The sequence below is a fragment of the Mus musculus genome, chromosome 4 (genome assembly GCF_000001635.26).
Source record: "Mus musculus strain C57BL/6J chromosome 4, GRCm38.p6 C57BL/6J".
NCBI classification, from domain to species: Eukaryota; Metazoa; Chordata; class Mammalia; order Rodentia; family Muridae; genus Mus; species Mus musculus.
The window spans coordinates 117,585,582-117,607,061 of NC_000070.6; the positions used below are offsets into that span (position 1 = coordinate 117,585,582).

General features: G+C 48.2%; 1 protein-coding gene and 1 pseudogene across 36 annotated transcripts in view; both read left to right on the forward strand.

The window, feature by feature from the left end:
- Positions 1-21,480, forward strand: part of Eri3 (exoribonuclease 3) — a 124,057-nt gene that overhangs the window by 35,341 nt on the left and 67,236 nt on the right. For 34 of the 36 annotated variants that reach the window (XR_003954874.1, XR_003954875.1, XR_003954876.1 and 31 more), the window contains 2 exons: positions 3,517-3,576; positions 7,490-7,581. Coding sequence is in view for 32 of the 36 variants with exons in the window: in XM_030253202.1 (XP_030109062.1) it covers positions 3,517-3,576; positions 7,490-7,581 (152 nt within the window). In the remaining 4 variants the exon portion in view is untranslated. Of the gene's footprint in view, positions 1-2,203; positions 2,400-3,516; positions 3,577-7,489; positions 7,582-21,480 lie in introns of all 36 variants that reach the window. The other 2 variants (XM_017319972.2, XM_030253209.1) reach the window with 1 other exon arrangement.
- Gm19192 (predicted gene, 19192) lies at positions 13,255-13,812 on the forward strand (annotated as a pseudogene).

A 21,480-nucleotide genomic window follows, 5' to 3' on the forward strand; every position in this document is an offset into this window, starting at 1 on the left:
CCCAGCCTGTGAGCTTGGGCTTCAACAGCTAGGCTGCTGCGGCCCCTGACCACGTATAGTCTTTTGTTGTTCTTGTTGCTTTTAAAGAAACAAAACAAAACAAAAAAACAGAGAAATACCCATTTTGCTAAATGCCAGTAAAGGGCTTTGTCTTGCACCTGTAGTTATAAAGGGTGAGATTTATTGGCCTCTTTGTGTGAAGAGAAAGAGTGGGCCTGATTATCAGATTGCACACCAGAGACAAGTGCTTATGTGATCAACAAACTGTCTTGGTGTCAGAAAACGATTGTGTTGGAGATAAGCCGTGAAAGGAGAGTGGCTGACCGCTGACATGCTGTTGGTGCTGAGTTTTCTGGCTGCTCTCTGGAGTTGCTGCTGTTTCCAATGAAGCCAGCTCATCCTGGACAAAGCCCTCATATAGGTAGGGGCATCGGGAACCAGCAGTGTTATCAGTTAGGTCAAAAGTCCCTTCCTGTGGTTTCTGATTCTGGAGAAGTGGGAGTTAATCTGTAAGTCCTCAGTGAAAGGAATCAGAGAGCACACATTAATTCTTTCCCCCACCTCTCCTACCTTAAGTGGTTAAGGCTTCTGAGTCCTGTTTAGCCTGTGAGCCCTGGTTCTCAGCTTAACAAATACTTGGCTTTGCTCTAGTACCTTTCATTGTGAGGCTATGAAAGCCTTTTGCAAACATGTATTAATCTAAGTGGGATGGGCTTAAAACTACACCGTGAAGGATTTAAGTTAGACCAGAGATGGAACTTCCCAGTTAATTTTATACAGTAGTCTCTCTCCCTCATCATTTATAGCTTGGCTGTGTATGAAGTACAGGGACCAACTTTCTCAGTTTTAACCCCTTTCAGCCAGTGTACACTGGCAGAGCTGGTAAGAGGTGGCTCATTCCTTGGGTAATAAGTCTATTCCCTCCAAGAACTCCCTCAGTCCCTTATGGCTAGAAGGAGTCCCACAGAAGGCCATGTCTAGTTGAACTACTGTTTAAGCCTTTGTCTCTGAGGCTGACTTCAGACCTCCAGGAACTCAGTAATGAGCCACCCTGGCTGGCCACCCTGGAAATGCGTGCCGTCTAGGAAGCATGGAGAGCACAGATGCCCTCCATGCCAGGTCTGTGATGCCTGGTGGCTGAGCTAGAGCCCCAGTCTCAGCCCTAGTGTAGGGAGAGGTGGGCTGACTACAGCCTTCCAGCAGGGTACTTGGGGTGGCCCCTGGTTTTCTTTTTAGGTGATGTGACTTTTTATAATTAATGAATTCTTTTTTGTGGTGCTGAAGTTTGAACTGAGGGCCTTGAGTGTGCTAAAGCCAGTGCTGTTCTACTAAACTACAGGTGTACTGTTTCTTACTTATTTCTGCTTTTCCCAGGGCCTAGGGGTCCATGGGTGCTGACTTGAGTACTGGTGAGAGGAGGGAAAGCTCTTGCTCTGTGCCTTTGTCTGCACATGGAAGACTTTGCAAAGCTCTTCAGTGTCGGGCTTTACCCAATTACTCTGGGCAGAAGCCAAGGAAGTAGGCCTGGGCCTTGCCCTAGGACTCATACTAGATGCAGACTGAAGCTTGGACCCTGGAGTTTTCTAAGAAGTGGGAGTGGCTGTGGGCCTTTCCCACAGCAGCCCTGACCCTTACCATCCCTCTATTCTGGAAGAATTTAGCAGGAAGGAATGAGACTGGAATGAACAGCTATAGTCTAGCTGTCAGTCTGACTTCTGGAAGGTGGACCTGGAGTTGAGGATGAGAGTCTATTTCTGACTATTGGTCCCCTATATGCCTGACAGAAAATCCAGGGCCCCTGCCTGCCTGCCTGCCTGCCCTGGGTGTGGCTCTGGGAGCTAGCCGGGCTGGACATAGAGCACTGTGGTGAAGAGGGCAATTCCACGAGCAGGATTTTAGTGTACCTGTGCAGGCTCCTGCTTCTCTAGCACATAGTAGGTGTTAGGAGAATGAACAAGAGGAATGCTCTGTTCTCAAATTAAAACCTCCCTCCCATGTGGAGTGCCTCACCCTCCCTCTACACGGTATGTGGCCGGAGACCAGTCTTTTCTTCTCTTTGACTCAGGCCCTCCCTCTGCTGGGCAGTTCTTTGGTCTCCCAAGCAAGGAAAGGGTGTGGAGGTGCCAGCCGGGTGGGCATGCTGTGGGTTAAAGCCTTGCAAAAGAACAGTGTAGTTAATCTTTCTAATTTATTTTCCTTTTAGACCATGGGAAGTCTGTAGGCAGCAGCTGTTACCCAATTAAAATACAGATTAATATAAAACCAGTTTCTGGAATATAAAATAGAGTGGCTGTGTCCTTACACTTCCTTAAAATACCACCTAATAATGACTTGATGAACTACAGAAACCCACCTAGAGGAACTCAGCATTCTTAAAATGAAAATTTCTTCCCTAAAAGGTGTGTATTACCATTCCATGTAAGTCACTATGAGAAAATAACCTTCCCTTTTAGAGGTGGCACTTTCTGTGAGTTAGGTATTTGGTATTCATTAAATGTAATTATAGTTTAATTGGAGTTTTAAACCCCTTCCCCCACTTCAACAAAAAAGTTGTTTCCAAGCCAGCCGACATACTCTTTGTGAGAATAGCCAGGACACTATAGCACTGTGCTATCTAACTTAGTGTCTGAGATATGATAGTATTGTGATTTCTAGCTAGTGTCTGGGACATGATAGCATTGTGATTTCTAGCTAGTGTCTGGGACATGATGGCATTGTGATATCTAGCTAGTGTCCAGGTCAGGGCCTCAGTATTTAGACTGATGGGAACTCTGAGCCTACTCTGTGCTTGAGGGATACGTTTATTTCAGAAATAACAAGCTTTCTTAAAGATAGGCCTGACCTGGGCAGAGCCTATGTCCTGAGCCAGTTTCTGGGCCAGAGTCTATGCATTAGGCCTCTCTTCCCCATTGCTCACTCCAGGTAGCCTTCTAGCTTGGCAGGGCAGTGTGGAGGACTGAGGTGTCCATAGTTTTGAGTCTTGTCCTGTGTTACCCAATTAATATAAAAACAGTTTCTGGACTATAAACTAAGTGGCTATGTCCTTACACTTTCTTAAAAGTGTAAACGGGGAAGTCCTGGATGGACAGAGGCTCAGAGAAAGGGAAGGACGCAGAAAGTATGCCTAGCTGGAGCACAGACTCACCAGGCTCCATGGGAGGTTCTGTGATACTGGAGTCTAATGTGCCTTAAGACTGACTTGTGGGATCTTATTGAACCTGTTGAATACAAAAGGCATGTAAAATTAAAAGAAAAAAAGTCTCCCAAATAAAAGTTTAAACATGCATGGAGCCTGCCTTGTTGTTAACCTGTGGGTGGGCCCGTTTCAGACAAAGCTGCTGCTGGGACTATTCTCCCGCATCCTAAGACATGATTCCAGGCTCCCGGGCTGCCTCTGAGCTTGAAGCATCGAGGCCCCAGCTCTCACATTGGAGGAGGAATTCAGTGGACAGAATGGGCTGCTCTTCCCTTGGGCCTTGGTTGTCTACCCAAAGGCTGGTTTTTCTTTCTTTACAGCTCACCGGGATCATTCAAGCCATGGTGGATGGCCAGCCAAGCCTGCAGCAAGTGCTGGAGGTAGGTTGAATGACCTTTAATTCCTGACCTCTGACCTCTTCCTGCTGCCTTTCTTTCCCTCCCCTCCTGAGAACGTTGCCGTATAATTTGACTATGATTATAGCTTGATTAGAATAACATTTGCTGTCACATCAGTGACATGCTGTTGAGAGTATTGAACCATTGATCTGTCATCTCCAGCTGTTCCTGTCAGGGTTACTGACAAGATGTCCAAGTGCTGCCAGGAGTCAGGCAGAGCCCCTTCACCCCTCCTCACCTGGCCTGTGGCCTGTGCTGGGTGGGCTGGGGCAGAGGAGCTGCTCTGCAGCCTTACAGGGTTAGCCCCTGGGACTCGAGGTGTTTTTGTTTAGCTTTGGTGTTGGCTTCCTGTGGCATGTGAGCACTTCATTAACTCACCCAGAACTCCCCATCGATGGCTTTTGTTTGCTGTCTGCTCCTCCAGGAGCTGCAGTCAGCCGCCTGCCCCACTGCTGCTTGCCGCTGGATGCAATGTGCCTGTCGGGTGCAGAGGCTGCACTGGGTAATGATTCCTAATCAGAATAATTACAACAATTGCCTATGTGAGGGAAATCAAATTAAAGACTTTAGAACTCTTGGCAGAGACCACACTTCTTGGCTATTCTCCTCAGGGAACTGGGAAAGGTTAAAGCGCTGCTTCCTGCACTCCAGCTAGAGGGAATAAGGAAGAGGCTCTGCTTGATCTCAGCCTACCCTCCCTGCAACCCTCCAGCCTCAGGGTTTTCTAAGAAGGGTTCTTTGACAGTGCTGCTCTGTGGAGGAGGGCAGACAAGAACAAGCCTGTGGATTTCATTAGGTGCTTTATTTGTTTTAAAGCCTCGTAAATCCAAAACTTGGGCCATATCAGTGTTCAGGAAGAATATCAAGGGCACAGTTGCATGACAGGTGGACAGCGAAGATGTAGAGGTGTGGCATCAAAAGGGAGACACCTCCCCTTAGCTCTCCCCTGGGAGAGAGTCATGACTTGAACATCCTGGATACATCTGCATGGAGAAGGTCTGAGAGGCAGGCTTAGCTGCCTTGGTGGGAGTGGGCATTCTCAGTCTCTGGAGTGTAGAGGTCTAGGCGTTTCAGCTCAGTTTTGGACATGGTGAGGGCACTTGCAGTCGATGGCAGAAGGTAAAGGGAAGGGAAGGCAGCTTCTGTTGCTTCCCTGACCTCCTGCCCTTTTGAGAGGTAGTCCTTTATTAGGACTGAGGGGCTCCCTCAGGATGCTTGCTCCTTGCCTGCAGTAGCCCCAAACAGCCTTGCTTTAACAGAGGATAGAGGGCAGATAGCATTTCCCAGGAATGTCTGTTGCTAGGTCCTTGCAGCTCCAAACTGGGGTCTTTAACATAATGGTCAGAGTTAAGGGAGGTGTGGTGTTCACAAGACCCCTTTCTGACAAGCCCAGGCCAGCCCTGGAGTGGGGTGCTTAGAATGTTCTGAATGTTATCCACTTTGGTATTTTGTAGGTGAGGGGAAGGTTTCCAGCATCAATCTGAGAAGAGTTTATGGAGGACAAGCACACCATACCCACCCTGTTAGTCCGGAGTCAGACACAGAACTAAAATCTTGTCCCAACTAGCAAGATGCTTGCCTGATTTATTTATTCTGAGTGGAGCTCAGGCTGGGCCAGTGATATACCGCTAGTGATGGGAAGGGCTGCCAACAGATTGGAGTTGTCTTGTGGTTCCTATTGCCTTTTTTCACTTAGGTAGAACAAGGGAGGTCAGACCTGTGTGTCTGGGCAGGCTCACAGTGAAAGATGCTCACTAAGTTTCTGCCACATGGTAGAGTGTTAAGTGCCTCTTGGGACAAAGCCATGGCCATGCTGAGTCATTCTGACAGTCCTGTCCTCTCCTTTCCTGTGAGTTGGGGTGTTGGGACGCTACCATGTGAGGCACTTACTTGAGCAGATAGAGCCAGCCAGGTGTTATGGATTTGGGAAGCTCTGGGTTGAATCTTTTCTCTTCAGTGAAGTTTATCTTTTCTTTTAGGTGACCTTGGGTAAGAGCTGTGATAGCGTGTGACTGCACATGTGTGCACATGTGCATAAGGGATTAAGCTAGAGAGCTGAGGGAGGCAGATCATTCAGCAGCTGATATCCAGCCTCTGTGCTTCGGAGGTTCTTTGGCTGGGGGTGATTTTTAGGCATAGGTAGACTGAAAGAAGGTTCAGAGCGTGTGATCTACCAGTGTGTGCTGGGAGCAGCGCTTACATTCTGCTTACTGGCCTGACATAGAATTAGAGGGGGTCCTGGGTTTTATTACTGGATGCCTCTAGCACCTCAGAAGTGCCTGCCAGGGAGCTTAGCTATACCTGCTAGATGGGAGTTCTTCCTTAGAGCCCACACGTGCTTTCCAGTACTACTCACACAGCCCCTCTGCAATCTGCTTTAACTAGACTGCCATTGCAGTTTTCTGCCATGTAGGCTTTGCTCTCACTAAACTTGCATCTGTTAATGTTTTCAGTCATCAAGTATCTATTGTTTTGAGTCAGGATCTGCTATATAGCTTAGGCTAGCTTTGAACTCTCTGTGTAGCTCAGACTGGCCTCAAACTTGTGATCCTCAACTTCCCAGCTTCTTTCTGCGGGTGTGTGCCAGCATGCCTGGCAACACGTTTGTCCTGAATAAAACTCTGGAACAGGACAGCCAATGAAGCGGCACTCCTGCTCTCTTACAGTCTGACTGTTGCTGGAACGGTGGCCGCTGTGCGGGTGCTCTCATCATCTGCAGTCCAGGCACTTCTTCACCATCTCTCCTCTCAGCTCCTGTCTGTTTTTAGGGGAGGCATTGATACATCATCACATTTAATTCTCAGAACAACTCAGTAAGGATTGCTATCCTACCTAGTTGTATAGATGAAAGAAACTGAGGTTCAGTGGTGATTAATGACTTTTAAATGACTTCTAGTCAACAGCATAGCCAGGATAAGGAAGAGCCAAGGATTGGAACAGGATGTGTCTTACTTTTAATTCTGTGTTTTAACTACTGTATGACACAGACTTAAAAAATAATCCTCCTATGCAAGTGGAAGCCATGGAATGATTGGCTGCACTCTTTCCCTGTGCCTGGGATCTTCTGAGAAAAATAGGCAGTGCTTCATGAATTCTTTATGCTAATTCTCTTGTTATATACCGATGTCTGTGTTTGTACTCCACTGTAAGTGCAAACAGTAAAACCCCGCTAGAGGCATGAAGAGAAGGACTTGGGTGTGCTTGGGAGTGGTTTCTTTCCCTGTGGAGCACTTGAGCTCAGTCCTCAGAATGCTCGGCTGAATTTGAACCCTTGAGTTGGTTTGTAAAGCTTTGAGCAACTAGATCAAGCAGCATTGCCTCACTACTAGGAGGGCCTCTAGCCCGTCAGTGCAACCTCCTTTGAAGGAAAATGAGTTTTGTCTTCACTTGATAAAGAAGTAGGTTCATAAACACAGTTAGTAAGCGCTTACTGTAAACATGAAGAAGCAAGGCCACAGGTAAGGTCCTGTCTCGGCCTCCTTCTGCCCTGTTCTTAGGGCCCAGGACCGCCTGTGTCTGCACTGGGCTATGCCTTTGTGTGACAGCCAAGGAGAGAGACAGTTAAGTCCCAGAAGGGTGTTTGAACTGCCAGTTGGGATCACGGGCAGGTTGTCACACACAGACTAAGGAGCTTCTTCCCCACCACACTCACACTGGGATCTCCCCAAAGAGATCGTCCTTCAAGAGCCTCTGTGCGCGCCCCCCCCCCCCCCCACACACACACCAAGGCTGAGAGTACAGAGCAAAGCAGAGCACGCCTGGGTGAGATCACCACTCCTCGTGCTCCAGTGCAAGCGGCTTAGCTGCAGGTCACTGTTGCGCTTGCTCGCTCGCTCTCCCTGGGCTCAGGGTAAAGGAGAATCTCACTTGTCATCTGTTCTTGTGCGCTTTCCAGAGGGTCGATGAGTGGATGGCGAAGGAAGGCCTCTTAGATCCAAACGTCAAGTCAATCTTTGTCACCTGCGGAGACTGGGACCTGAAAGTCATGTGAGTATGCAGAAGGCTTCTTTGCTTCAGGGCTTGGCATCTAAGGGACCAGGCCTTGCCTTTTAGGGCTTAAGCAAATTCAAGCCTGCTGGGCAGCAGGGATCCTTGCGTCTTTGAGGCCATCAGAGGTAGAGGAAAGCTGGGAGCTGTGGCTTCTAGGCGTCTCTGGAATAGGGCAGGGCAACCCCCCTCCCGCCCCCCCAGCACTGCTGTTGTTAACCCTTCCTGCCGTTGACAAGTCTCTCTGCTCACAGTAGGTAGCTCTTCTGATTGCTGGCCTGTGTGTTACTGACCCAGGAGGAAGACATTAAAAGAGGGTCTTGAAGAAAAAAACCTTTTAAACAGAGTACATAATATATATTCAAAGTTCTCTAAGAACTTCACTCATTCTGTGAAGTAGGTACTATTATTTCTATTTTATAACTAATGAAATTAAGGCACAGAGAAGTTAAGTAAATTTCCCAGGGCCACCCTGCCAGGATTCAGACTCAGTAGTTGGCTCCAGGGTCCTTTCTCTTACTGTTACTATGTTGCCCTATTGTCTGACACCTAAGACCCTGGTTATCAGCTGAGAGCCTGATGTCTGATGAGAGAGGGCTGCTTCTGGGAAGTTGCCCAAGTCCTCCTCCCCCTCTCTCATCTTCTGTCCCCACTGCTTCTTCTCCTTTGTCTTCTTATCCTGTCTGGTTGTGGAAGGCAGGACAGGTTCCTTTGCTGGGTTGACACTTGTGCTTCTTGTCTGTCCTCATGGATACCTGGCTTCAGACATCCCCCTGAGACTAAAGGGGATGGGGCGCTGTTTGCTGAGGAGTGATGGAATCAATACCACTGTGTTCTTTGTAACTCAAGCAGCAGCAAGCATTCTTTCTCTCCTCTCCCCTCTTTCTTCTCTTTTCTCTCTGCTCGCCCCCCCCCAACCCCCCGTGTGTGCGCGAGTGTGCATGTCCCTATGTGCACACAGAAGGTGAGTGTTAGTGAAGATGGGGCATACTATTGCTTTCAAATCAGGTTATATCTTCTCAGGGTCCCTTGTCCCTTGTATGGTTTTTTAGACCCTGGTCATTGAGATGAGCTTAGACCTCCAGTTGGGTGTCAGGCCTGCTGTTGGACTTCAGCTCTGCTGGGGAGTCAGGAAGAATGACCTGCAGAACCCGTGGGCACACAGCACTCTCATAGCCTAGCTGCACACATCTAGACCAGAGGGTCTCTGTGTCCCACATGGCAGGGCAGCTCTCTGGGTTGGGTCTAGAAGTCTAGAAGCAGATGCAAATTAGAAGCATCAATGGCAAAGGTGAGAGGGCAAGGGTATTCCTTTCTTTGAGACAGGGCCTTGTATATTACTAACCCAGGCTGGCCTTGAACTCACTATATATGATGACTGCTGATCTTCCTGCTTCTACTTTTAAAGTGCTGGGATTATAGGTGTGTTCCACCATACCTGGTATATGTGGTGTTGGCGACTGAACTCAGGGCTTGGTGCATGCTGGGCAAGCACCTTATCAACTGGGCTACATCTCTAGTCTAGGAAGGCTGTTCTCATTGTGTTTCCTAAGTAGCTTTGAAACCTAGAAAGTCTTATGTGGGGCTTTGCAGCCCAGGAGAAACCATTTCCAAGTGGAAGATGCTTTGACCTGGTCCAGGGCCCAGCTCCTCCAGGTAGCCTCTCCCAGCCTCCTGCCCTTCCTTCCACTGCGTCCTCACTGGCATCTTCGTCCTCCTAGTGCTGGTGCTTCTGAGCCTTGTGCTGCCACTTGTGAATTGTGTGCACATGCATGCATCAGAGAACTTGATGTGCATGGGACTAGACACCATGGTGCTGGGCTTCTTTATTTGGAGCTGTCCCATGATGAGGGGCAGTTTTAAAGGGCACTGTACTCATTGGTCAAGCCTCTTCTGGCCTGTGCTACACTGCCATTCTGTGTCTTCATGAGAAACAGTGCCTAGATTGGGTTGCAGAATCCAAGTGTGTACTAACATCTGTCTCTGGTAGGAGGCGATGTCTCCCTTTTATAAACAGCAAACAAAACAAAGTAGAATACTTTGGGGCTCACAGAGATAAAGATTCAACTAAACAGAAAGGAATTCTAACACTTTACAGTTTTCGATGATTTGAGTCTGGCTCTGGAGAAAGGTATTGCCAGAGGAGCTGCTGCTAGGTAACAGGGTAGGGAGGAGGGCCTCCGACTGCCTTTAAGAAGCAGGACTGCACATAACTGCTGGGAAAGCTCTTAATTAAATGTGTAACAAAATAAAAGCAGCCAGAGAGAGACGGTAAGTAGTGCGGCGTGACCGTGCACTGCTTACTGGTGTTCTGGAACCTTGGTAGCGGCTGTCAGTGGCTCTCAGCTGAGCCACCCTGTACTGTGCGCCTGGCAAAAGCTGCTGCTGCGACTGACAAGGGTGTGTTAAATTGACACTCATAACTTGTTAGTATGTGGCTGACTTTGTATTCTGACATGCATGTCTTGAGTTAACTAAGTCTAAGGAATTCAGCAAATGCTCTCATTTCACAGTCCCGTTTCGGGAGCCCCGCTCGGGAGTCCCGCTTTGTCTCCTTGCTGTTGTTCTTCTAGCCCCCAAGCTGTTCACATCATGGTTGTTGGAAAAGGCCTGATTAGTGCAGCACTGAGAAATGGGAACTGAAGTGGCAGGAGAAACCCCACTGCAGCAAAGAAATCTGCTCTTGTGACAAAATCGTTTTGTGTCCATCTTTCTTCAGAGGTGGATGAATTAATACTCCAGATTTGTAGGGCTTGAGGCTGTAGTCCCAGGTACTTATTAAGGTGAGTTTTAGTTTAATGGGCGTGGATTTAATTTTCTCCCCCTACTCTTCTTCCTCCTCTCCTTCCTCCTCCTCCTCTTCTCTTCCTCTTCCTCCTCTCCCTCCTCCAGTTATTGTTTTGAGACATAGTTTTTCTGTGTAGCCCTGGCTGTCCTGGAACTCACTCTGTAAACCAGCAGGCTGGCCTCAGACTCAGAGCTCTGCCTGCCTCCGTCTCCCGAATGCTGAGATTAAAGTTGTGTGCAACTACCACCGCCACCACTCCGTACTATTCTTCTGTACTTTTTATAGAAAAGATACTTAATAGGGTTTAGTTTATTTAGTTCCCTGTTCCTCCCTGACTGTCCTTTCCTCATCTTACCTGTTGTTCCTTGGCACTCCCCAAGGGAATTCTTGTTCCTCTGCTTGGCCAGTTGGGGAGTGTGCATCCTTGGGGTGGAGGGCAGGTAGCAATGTAGATGGTGAGGAGTGAGAAGAACTTGAGCTCTAGCATGTGGTCTGTAGCTCCAGGCTTACCACTGAACAGAGCCCAGGTGGGCTTTTGTTCTAAGAAGATGGACAAAGGACAGAAGCAAGACTAGGGGACAAGGCTGACTGGAGGGAGGCACAGGCCCTCAGTGCAGTTTGCCAAGAGGCCCTTTTTGGATAATTGAGCACTATCCTGAGTAAAAGAGAGGCTGGGGCTTGCTCAGAGTTGGTTCAGGGGACCCTCATGCTACAGGTAAGAGCAGGGCTGGCACTGGTCTTTAGTTGGCTACATGACTTCTGGGGTGTGCATGCTCAACCCCGTGCTTGCACTCTGCATGGGTGGACCTAGAACACTGGAGGTTTAAGAAACTCTGGAGATTGGAGTGGGCTTTGCTCACTGTACTCTTGCTCACTGCTGGTGTATGGAGTGTGCACTGGGCACTGTGCTGTAGTCAAGTTGAAGAGTAAAACTGTGAAGTGATGCGACAAGAGACCCATATGAGAGCACTGAGCTAGAGGATCTGGCCCTGGTCAAGCTGGGTCTTCTAGGCTCATTCAGCAAAGCCAATCAAGTCATCCTGAAATAGTCTTTAACTTTGTGTCTTCTCATTCTTTGGCTCCCTCCCCTTTGTCACTTTTGCAATTCATTCTTTCCTTAGTTTTTCCTAAGTCTTGGTTTTTGAGACAGGGTTGTATGTGTATGTGTATGTGTATGTGTATGTGTATGTGTATGTGTATGTGTATGTGTATGTGTATGTGTGTATATATCTATATCTGGCTATCCTAGAGCTTGCTATGTGTATTAGGCTGGTCTTGAACTCACAGAGATCTCTGCCTACGGAGTACTGAGATTAGAAGAATGCTCCATAGTGTTGGTGTTTCTAAAATGCTGGTGTTGCTTTGATCCCTGGCCTAGCTTTCATTTTCCTTCATTCTAGTCTTTTTTCCCAAGAGAAATTACAGCTAACATGATCCTGCCAGAGACAAGAGGTCTTCTCTATCAGCTGCTCAGAAACCAAGCCTTGTACCCAGATGCTCAGAGCCCTCACTCAGCGTCCCTCTATCCAGTGCTCAACTGTCCTTGCCTTCCCCTCTATACACCCTCCTGTAATGCCTGGTGGCATCACTCAGCTACCCTGTCAGAAACCTGAGAACCACCCTTTGTCTAGGCACAACCAGAAATCACAATCTTGAAATGCTGTTGACCACTCTAATCAGAGCTTTCTCCAGGTGGTCTGTTCTCCTAAGCTCTGACTCCAGTCAGGTCACACCTCTGCCTCAGCCTGTGAAGGCAGCCTTAGTCTCAAGGTCGGGTGTATACTGTTGGGACAGTTGAGGCTCTTGCTTACTTCCTTCAGGACTGTGCACCCTTCTCCCCCCCCCCCCACCCCCCTTCCATGTTCCTGGAGCCTGTTTACTTATTCCTTCATGGAATTTTATTGCAGCTTGCCTGCAATGAGAGGAACTCGTCTGTTTCTTTCACTAGGTTGTGAGCACTGTTGGACTCCTCAGACAAAGTTAGTAGTTGTTTAGTAACATTTAGAATTTTGAGATGGAGGTAGTGTTGGGGACCATCCTAAGACCTCATGTTTGCCAAGTACACAGTTGCTCACTGAACTATGCTAACAAGCCACATAGGCCAGAGTTTTAAACAAAGAACAGCTGAGTGGCCCTGGAGAATTTCTGCTCTGAAAGAGGGCAGAGGGTTGAGTTGATCTGGGCCTGGGACAAGGAGCTTGTTCCTGGGCAGGTGGGAGGTACTGTATCTGAGAGGTTTGTGCCTCTGGAACTGGAGGCTGGGACTCCTGGAAGGCTTAAAAGCAGAGAGTAAACGCAGCCATCGTTTGTGGAGCACTCTCTAGCAATCTTTTGTATTGCTTACACATAGTCATTTAATTCTTACCATAGTCCTATCAATTAAATTATTTTAAAAAGTTATTTATTTATATTTAAGTCATTTTAAAAAAGTGGTGTGTGTTTATGCTCTGCCATGGAAGCAGAAAGTCAGAAGAGCACACTGGGAATTGAACTCAGTAAGGCCTCGAAACAGGAGCTTTACTTGGTCAGCAATCTTAGAATCCTGAACGATTTCTTTTTGTAACACTCTTTCAAAAGTTTTAAAAATAAGTTGAGAGAAGTGGAAGAGCTCTGGAGGTGACTTCTGTTAGGAGACATTTTCTCAGGCCACGATGCCTGGCTGACTAGTCGATTTAGGAGACCTCCCTCCTATCTTCTCAGGTCTGCTGTGGTGGCTGCGGTGGCCTCTTTGAGGGTCTATTTTCTCAGGCTGCGGCACCTGGCTGACTAGCTGTGGGAAGAAAGCCCTCTCCTTCCATCTCGGGCAGGTACTGGGTGGCTGCTTCCCCTCAGACCTTGCTGTGGGAGAGGAGACAGCGACGGCAGTATGGAGGCGGTGGGGCCTAGCGTGGTGCCGCAGAAACTGAGGCTTATTTGAAGTCCAGCAGTGTCCAATAGGAAAGCACTGCACTTTGCTTCTCGTGGTCAGACATCCCAGCACTGGATAGAGGGACGCTGATAGAGACCTCTGCCATCTCCAGATTGGACTAGCTCCTCCTTGGTAAGAATTCAGAGAGGAGGGAAAGGGCCAGTCACCATGATGAATACCATGGCAGGTCAAGAAGAAGGAGGAGGAGGAACCCGAGTCCGGACTTGTACAGGAGAAATGGTGAGTCTGACAGGAAGAGCAGTAGTAGTCACAGGGTGAAGAAATCTCACAGACATGGAATGAAGAGCCGTGAGAGGCTCAGTTCACCCAGAAGAAGAAGAAGAAAAAAGGATTACAGTCCAGGCCCTGGAGCCAGAGCAGCCGCAGCCACAGCCGCAGCCGCAGCTGGGGCCGGAACCAGAGCAGGAGTTGGAGCCAAAGCTGTAGCTGGAACAGTAGCTCATCAAGGTCCAGAAGTCGTGGCAGGAGGAGGTCAGGTAGTAGAGACAAAACCACCTAGAGTGCCAAATCTAAATAAACTTGGTTTTTGTTTTTGTTTTTTTAACTAAGTTGAGAAACTATGGCTCAGAGAGATAAGTAATCTGTCAAGGACATACAGCCTGCTCGTTGACAGAGCAGGGATTTGAACCTAGGCCTCTGCCTCTAGAACCATTGTTGGATCATAGCCGTTGACCATCTGTTTCAGTCCTTGTTTTCACGATTCACACTCTGTGATCTGGTGGGAACACCCATCTTCCTTATCTGTTGTTTGCTCTGAGGGTCAGAGCCAGAGCTGTCTGATGTTGGCGCTGTAGACCTTCATGTTCGTTTTGGACATGAAGGCATGGTCGTCCAGGATATAGAGGGCATGATTTGGCACTGCCGGAGAGCTTTCTTGCAAGGCCACAAATAAATGAATCCTCTGATCTGTGCTTTGTTTGTCTTGTTGTGTTGCTCTTAGTTCAAGATAGAGTCTCAGTGTTGTAGCCCACGCTGGTGTTGTGATCACTGTCCTGACTTAGCCTCTAAAGTGCTGGAACTCCAGGTGCGTGCCACTCCACCTCGCTCCTCGGGTCAGTTATAAGAAGTCCATAGGCCAGTACCATTTTGGATACCTAAGTCTCATGTTTATGTTTGAAAGCACAGAGGGTATCTCATCATGCCCCTGAGCCTATGAGCCTTACCCCTTGCCCAAGAGAGTGCCAGTTAATCCCCAGCTCTGAGCTGCAGCACGTTTGATTAGCAACCTGCTGGGGGAACAGGCCGTAGTAAGAACTCCCTGCCAGTCCTGACTTGTCTCATTCCCTGTTACTTTTATCTGTCACTGCAAGCACTTGGGTTCCCCTCCTGAACTAATTAAGTTTGCATGTGTTTAGACACATTGCCAAATAGGGCTTAGCAAAGCGGAACTGAGTTACATCTCTTTCTGAGTAGGGAAGCAAGGGTATATGAACACTCTCTTTGTGGACCAGAGAGAAGCACGGCTGACAGGCACTGAGTGTGTGTGCAGATGATGGACACCTGCCTGCCCTGGCTCTCCTAGAGTTACAGCAGGCCTGCAAAGCAGTATTTGAATTAGCTCACAGGTCCATGTGAAGGCCCTCCTCCTAGCACACTTAGTGACTTGGCACTCTGTGGGCTTATAGTGGAAAGAACATGAGTTTCGAAGTGCGCTGGTTCTCTGTGTACAGGCAGAATTGAAAGTCGAATTAACTGGGGGTTTTGTAAGCAGTGGTCAGGGCTGTGATTTGTGCAGCCTCAGTCACCTCGATTCTAGATCCTACCAGGTAAAAGCAAGCAGAGTATAGTGTAGCCTTCTTAAGAGTGTAACAATTCTGTAAACACAGCTTAAAGCCCAAGTGCTTCCCTTTTGCCTAGAGGGCAGTTTCCCCCACTCAATCTTCTGTGCCCTATAAGATGGTATCTGGGAGAGGTGGAAGGAAGGAGAATAGATTTGCTGGCCAGTAAGCTGACTCAGCAGGCAAAGATAGATGCTTGCTAAGAAGAGAGTTGTCTAGGATCTTTCCACACTGGAAATGGGACTTAGCCCAGTAGATCACCATAGTGAAGTGACAGACGTCAGCATGTTTTTGTGACAAATTCATGCCTGCCTTTTTCTAGTGCCAGCTGACCTGATGTCTGAGATGCCCTGTTGTACAGTATCCCTGGGTCCTCTCCAGACAACAGTTAAGAAGCAAGCCATGTTATAGACTGTTTCTGAAGTAAGGGATCCGTGTATTGCTTACTACAAAAGTCAGAAGAGTCAAGTGAAGGTGGTAGGGTAGAGCCTCCATCCTTTATATAGGGGGCTAATGCATCCCCATCATGATAGAACTCTTGATGGGGAAGATTATTCTGAGTCAGCGCAGGCTCACAAGCTCATGAGATGAGCGGGGGCAGGGGAAAGGATGTCCCAGAGCTTGTATTCTGGACCTTCAAGTTAGAGTCTCAGCTCAGAGAGAGTCAGAGAGAGTGGCAACCAGACCTCCTGCCCTCCCTTCAGTTTCCCTAGAGCACTCTCGTCATCAGAGGTGCATTGGGTTAGCCCCAAGAAGGCAGCTTGAGTTGATGGGGTCATGTTTCAGCTGCAGCTAATCCAAGTCACTCGATATAAATCTCCCTGCTGCCTCTTCCTCCCTCCCATTGCCAACCCACAGACAGGGAAATGAATCCTGGCCCTCACCCTGAATACATCATGGCAGGCTTGCCTCTAATGAGAGAGGGCCATTCATTGTGGGGTGAAGCTCCCTGCAGAGCCTGGGATGCCATTAATTAAAGAAGAGCCACCTGAAGCCAGTCGTGCGGTGCAGCCTGCCATGCTCAGATGGAGTGGTGGTGGGGTAGCCTCGTTAGTCTGACAGCTTCTTGGGCTGAGAGTTCTTGGGCCTGGAGGAGTGAGAGGTGCCCCCCCCCTACCCCCACTCCTGTGAGCACAGACAGCCCTGGAGCTGGCCTACTCAGAAACATCTGAAGGCCCCTCCTGTGGGTCTTGGGCCTAGAACCAGCATTAAAGGGATTATCTACTTCTGAATGCAGCCAGATCGACTCCTGGTTCCCAGCCTTTGCTCCTCCTAGAGCTGCAGGTTAACAGGCCTCTTACCATGCCACCTTCCCTTGCTACCTTTCACTGGGGCAGTAATCTTCCTTGAAAGGACTTCATGGATAGAGGGTCCCTGAAAGAGAAGCTCTGTTGTCTGTTAGCTTCCCCTGCTCCTTTGTGGGTACTTGTGGCTTGGGTGACAGTGAAACTCCATTGTCAGCCTCATTGTCTCACCCCTGGGAAGGTGTGGAAGGGTTAACTCACTGTGATAATTATAGAATCCCTGAATGGAAGTTTTGCCCAGATTAAAGATAAGATGCTAAAAGTAGCCTCTTTGGCCTGGTGCAGAACTGGTGATTGAATGGTTCTTGACTTTTGAAAGGTGTTATAGAAGCAAGTGTTGGCTGCCTAGAGTCTAGCCCTAGGATTTGCTATGTAGAGCTCTCTAGGACCTATGAAGTACTATGCAGAGCATCCTTAGCACTTCTTCTTTGGTGGCAGCAGGCCTGGACCCTTTGAGACCTTCCTTTTAGCCCAGAGTTGGGATAGCCCAGCCAGTCTCTGCACCTGGATTGTCAAGAAGGCAAATTGGGTTCTGTGTCTGTGGTTCCAGAGCAAATTCTGGAAGTCTAGCATATTCTTTCTCATGGTGGAGTCTTGACAGATAGGGTGCTTTAGAGGGCCTGAGGACCATCTGGGGCATGACTGGGCCATTCGGTCTGTCTGTCCTCCTTGAGCTCACCTGACATGGATTGCAACCTCCCTCCCATACCACCCCTGGGATGAGATATGGGGCCTGCTCCTCTGTGTGTGGAACATTTTAATCTTCTTGAGTCTTAATATACTGAAGGTCTGTATACTCTCTGTCAGAGTGAAGGCTGGGGGAGCCTGTCTCTGAGTAGAAGGAACTACCACTGCGCTTGGAAAATGTTAATACTTTCTTTTGTGTGTGGTATTTTAAAGCCAGTACTTCTTTTCTAAGGCCTTGCCTATTATTGTTGTGACTCTTGAATATCAATTCTGGGGTTTTTTTTATTATTACAAACAAACAAACATAATACATACATGATAGGAGCCCACAGATCTTGTGGCCCAGACCTAAAGTCCCAGGTACTTAGGTTAAGGTCAGAACATTGCAAGGTCAAGGCTTACCTGGGTAGACTACAGAGCAGTTCCAGACTGACCCGGGCAACTTCATGTCAAAACTTCATGTCATGTGAAGCCTCGTGTCAGAGAGTGGAAAGAGGACTGGGTATGTAGTTCACTAGTAGATTGCTCGCTTAGCATGCCCAAAAACCTAAGTTCAATCCTTGCTATCCCTCACCCCCAAATCAAGGCATATAAGTCTAACAAAGCATGGAAATGTAATCACACACCATTTTGAATGACACATTTGTGTACAAGTATACACCTGTGTCACCATCATCCCAATCAAGATTTCCCTTGTCTCAGAAGGTCCCTGTGTGCCCCTCTCCAGTTAATAATGCCTACCCCTGCCAGCTAGTCATTGCTTTGGCTTACGTGACTTAGGGTGTTATTCTCCACCCTCATAGAAATTAAGTCATAAAAAATATACTCCTCTGGTTTGTTTGTTTGCTTTTTTGTTTTTCCAAGACCGAGTTTCTCTGTGTAGCCTTGATTGTCTTGGAACATGCTCTGTAGACTGACGGTCTGGCCTTGAACTCTGAGATCTACCTGCCTCTGCTGGTGTTGGGATTAAGGGTGTGCACCACCACTACTGCCTGGCCAAAATGTACTCTTCTATGTTTGATTTATTTTGCACAATAGAATAACAGATAATGCATGTGGTTGTATAGGTGACTTTGGCCTTTTGATTGTTGTTTAGTATTTCACTGTTTTGCTATAGTCCACTGCTATTTTCTCTTTGTTGGAGCATCTGCCTCCTTTAGGTATTTAGCATACGTTTGCTGAATGAGTATATGAGTGTTTGGTTTTTTTTTTTTTTTTGTTTTTTTTTTTTTGTTTTTGTTTTTGATATAGAAATATCCCTGTGCCTCTTGACTTCTTTCAACTCCTGTCATTCTTCAAAATCCATTTGCAGTCCATCAGCCTTGCCACCTTTGTTTCCTCTGGAATCCATCCTGGGTTTCCTTCTTTCTGAGGTACAGGCTGGGAGACAACTGACCCTGGGCCCATAGAAGAAGCCTTTGAAGCATTCTGGTTCATTTATTTCTTCTGTCAGTAAATGAGTTAAATACCAACTGTGTGCCTGCACTGTTTTAGGAATTGAGGACATAGTAGTTAACAAAAAGCCAAGACTACCTCAAGCAGCCTGCCTTCAATGAGTTTGTCTCCTGCTGTATGTAACTGGCCTATGTCTGCCATTTAAACTCTTCAGGCCAAAACAGTGTTGGTCTTGCCCTGGCTCTCTGTCTAGTGAGGTTCTGCAGGAGCGGGGTCTTTGACAGGGTTTCTCTCGGTCTTAGAGCCTTCTTCCCTTTCTGTTCGTGATGCCTCGTCTGCTCCTACGACGCAGCATTGAGTTTCTCAGTATTGCTGTTTGCCTCCCACTATCCTGAAGCCTGATTCACTCTGTGAGAGGAGAGAATTAATCTTCACCTTTCTGTGCCTGCAAAGGTGAGTGACCTACCTCTGCTGTGTCAGCCCTTGCCAATCTGTCCCTCTAATTCCTAGCCATGGTAATGGAGACATTATCTGTACTCAAGCAGACCACCAGTTCTCCTTCGAAGATGATGAACAGGTCCGGGCCCTAGGAAAGAAAGACAGGTCAGCTTGCAGTCATTCCTCTCAGAGGCTTATGGGGCTAGAAGGGCGTGGCTCCTGAGCAGCTTTGCTCTTGAATGTGATTGCTGGATTTGGAAAGGTGAGATTCCCTGTAATCCTGTTCTTCCCTACCATACCCGACCTGAAAGGGTGGCTGTACCAGTTGGTCCAAGTGAGGTTTCTTTTGACAGGCTCTAACAGCACCTGCAAAGGGCAGCCTCAGTGTGAGGCAGGGAGAGTCAAGGAGCAGGGAGCTGGGGAGTTGAAGGCCAGGGAGCTTTGTGTTTCATTTGGTATGGTGGCCTGTGCTGAAGGAGTTGTGGATTGTGGGGTTTAGCTTTGTAGAGTTTGGGAAGGGTAGAGTTTGTGAGTGGGTAGGATAAATTCTCAGTGTCCCTGGCTAAAGGGTGACAGAACTCAGACTTCATAGTTCTGTAAAACCGATTCTTCCAAAGCCTGCGAGAATGTTGGTTTGGGGAAGAAAGCCAGCCAGCCCAGAGAATCCCAGGAGTCTGACAGGCCTTTTTCTCTGCGATTCTTTCTTGCAGGCAGCCCGAGGCAGCCTGTCTCTTTGTTAACAGAGTGACAGCAATGTGACACCATGGAAATAATTACTAACAAATCACGATGCTGACTGCAAACAGCTCTGTGTCTTCAGAGGCATGTCAGGGTGCATTAGAGCAGGACTGCAGGCGCGGCAAAGGGGCCGAGCTGCTCCTGTGCTCAGGCGCCCAGCTCCCCACCCTGGCCTCTGCTTTCTGTAGCTCACAAACTGCCATGGTGTTGGCCTTTGCCTGTCAGGTCAGCTAAGGGCCAGCTGGGTCTGCAGGTGGCTTGTGGCTGGTCTGGATTCCTTTGGGCAGATGGCCAGAGCGCTTTCTTTGCCAAGGGCACCTGGGTAATGAGGAGAGGTGAAAGGGTGCCCCATTTCTCTGATTTGAGACCTGCTTCACCTGCCATGCTTTAGGGTCTAAGGGTGGTAGTACCTGCTCCAGCAGGACCCAGAGGGCAAGGGAAGCCTTGTGTCTGTGTTAGCTCAGCTCCCTCCCCCCACCAGCCCTGGTTTCTTCTTCAATTGCCATAGTCAATTTTTGGTAAGTCGACTTTGTCCATTCCCTCTTGGTTAGCAGAGTGATTGCTCTGACTGTCAGGGCTGTAAATAATGTTCCTGTTGTGTGTGGCTGGAGGCAGCACATCGGGTGGGAAAGGAGGGGATGGAGGAGCTGCGGCGACAACTCAGCTCCGTTGCTCGCCCCCTCCCCTCTCATACAATATTTATCCAGGGATGGGAGTCAGATGCAGCGACCTCAGGGGTCACCCAGTTAAATAGCTTCTGAACCTCCCTGCATTCTAATTGCTGCAGTTGTCCTTTGCTCTGGAGACTTCTCCTCCCCATTGTCTGCTGAGGTACACACTAATGGCTGTCCTCCCTGGCCCTGCTGGGAGACATGGGAGGGGGCAGTGCTCATCGCTACCTTCCTTTCCCTAGAGATAAAGGAATCCAGGGCCTGTTAACAAGTGGCTTTAGCCAGAAGGACACCATCCCTGGTTTCCCTCTCTACCCCTTGCAGACCTGGTGGAAGAGTTTCAGGCAGTGTGCCTGGTGGTTGGCACCAAGAACCTTCACCCATTTTTAGTCTCTGTAGCCAGAACTGTTGACTCTGACTGTAACCAGACTCATGACTCCCTCCAGTGCTGCCTGGACAGGGGTCAGACTCTTGACAGGGATATTATCCTAACATTCCCATGTACAAGATTTAGAAACATCCAGGGAGTGGCATTTCCTGTAGTAAAATGCTACGTTTGGCTCAAAGATTGGTCAAAAGCAGTTTGTCTGGTTCTTTGGATGTGGGTTTTAGATGATGGAGCATAGTAGCAGGGGTTCCCCTGCTAAGGGTGCCATGCGTCAGCCATATCCACCAGGACTTATCTGTAAGTGCCAGTTCCTTCCATGCTGTAGGGAGCTGCCATGGGAGGTGTTAGGACAGCAGTGGCTTGAAATCAGCCACTGAGACCTGCTCTGGGCCAAGTAAGTAGTGTGCTGAGGACTGTGGGAGCACTAAGTGATCAGAGCTAATTACAGGGCAAAGTAGACTGAAAATACAGTAAACAAGACAAAAAACAAAGGGAGAAATACTGTATGGGGACATAATTGGCTGTAATTTTTAGTGGTAAACTCTTTTAAAAATAACACAATATTAAGTTAAGCTGTACTGGTTAAAGCTGGGGCACAGTCCTATTCTTTCTTAGTCCATGAAATAGCCTGATCTTTCTCCTGAAACCCCTAAGTCTCAAACTTCTTAGAACACAGTTTGAAACTCCCTAAGCTTGTTCTAGAGCTATTGTGCCAGGAGCAGGACTCTGTAGAGTCTGAATGCTTGCACATCTTGAAATAATCAGAAGATCTGGAATCAGGGC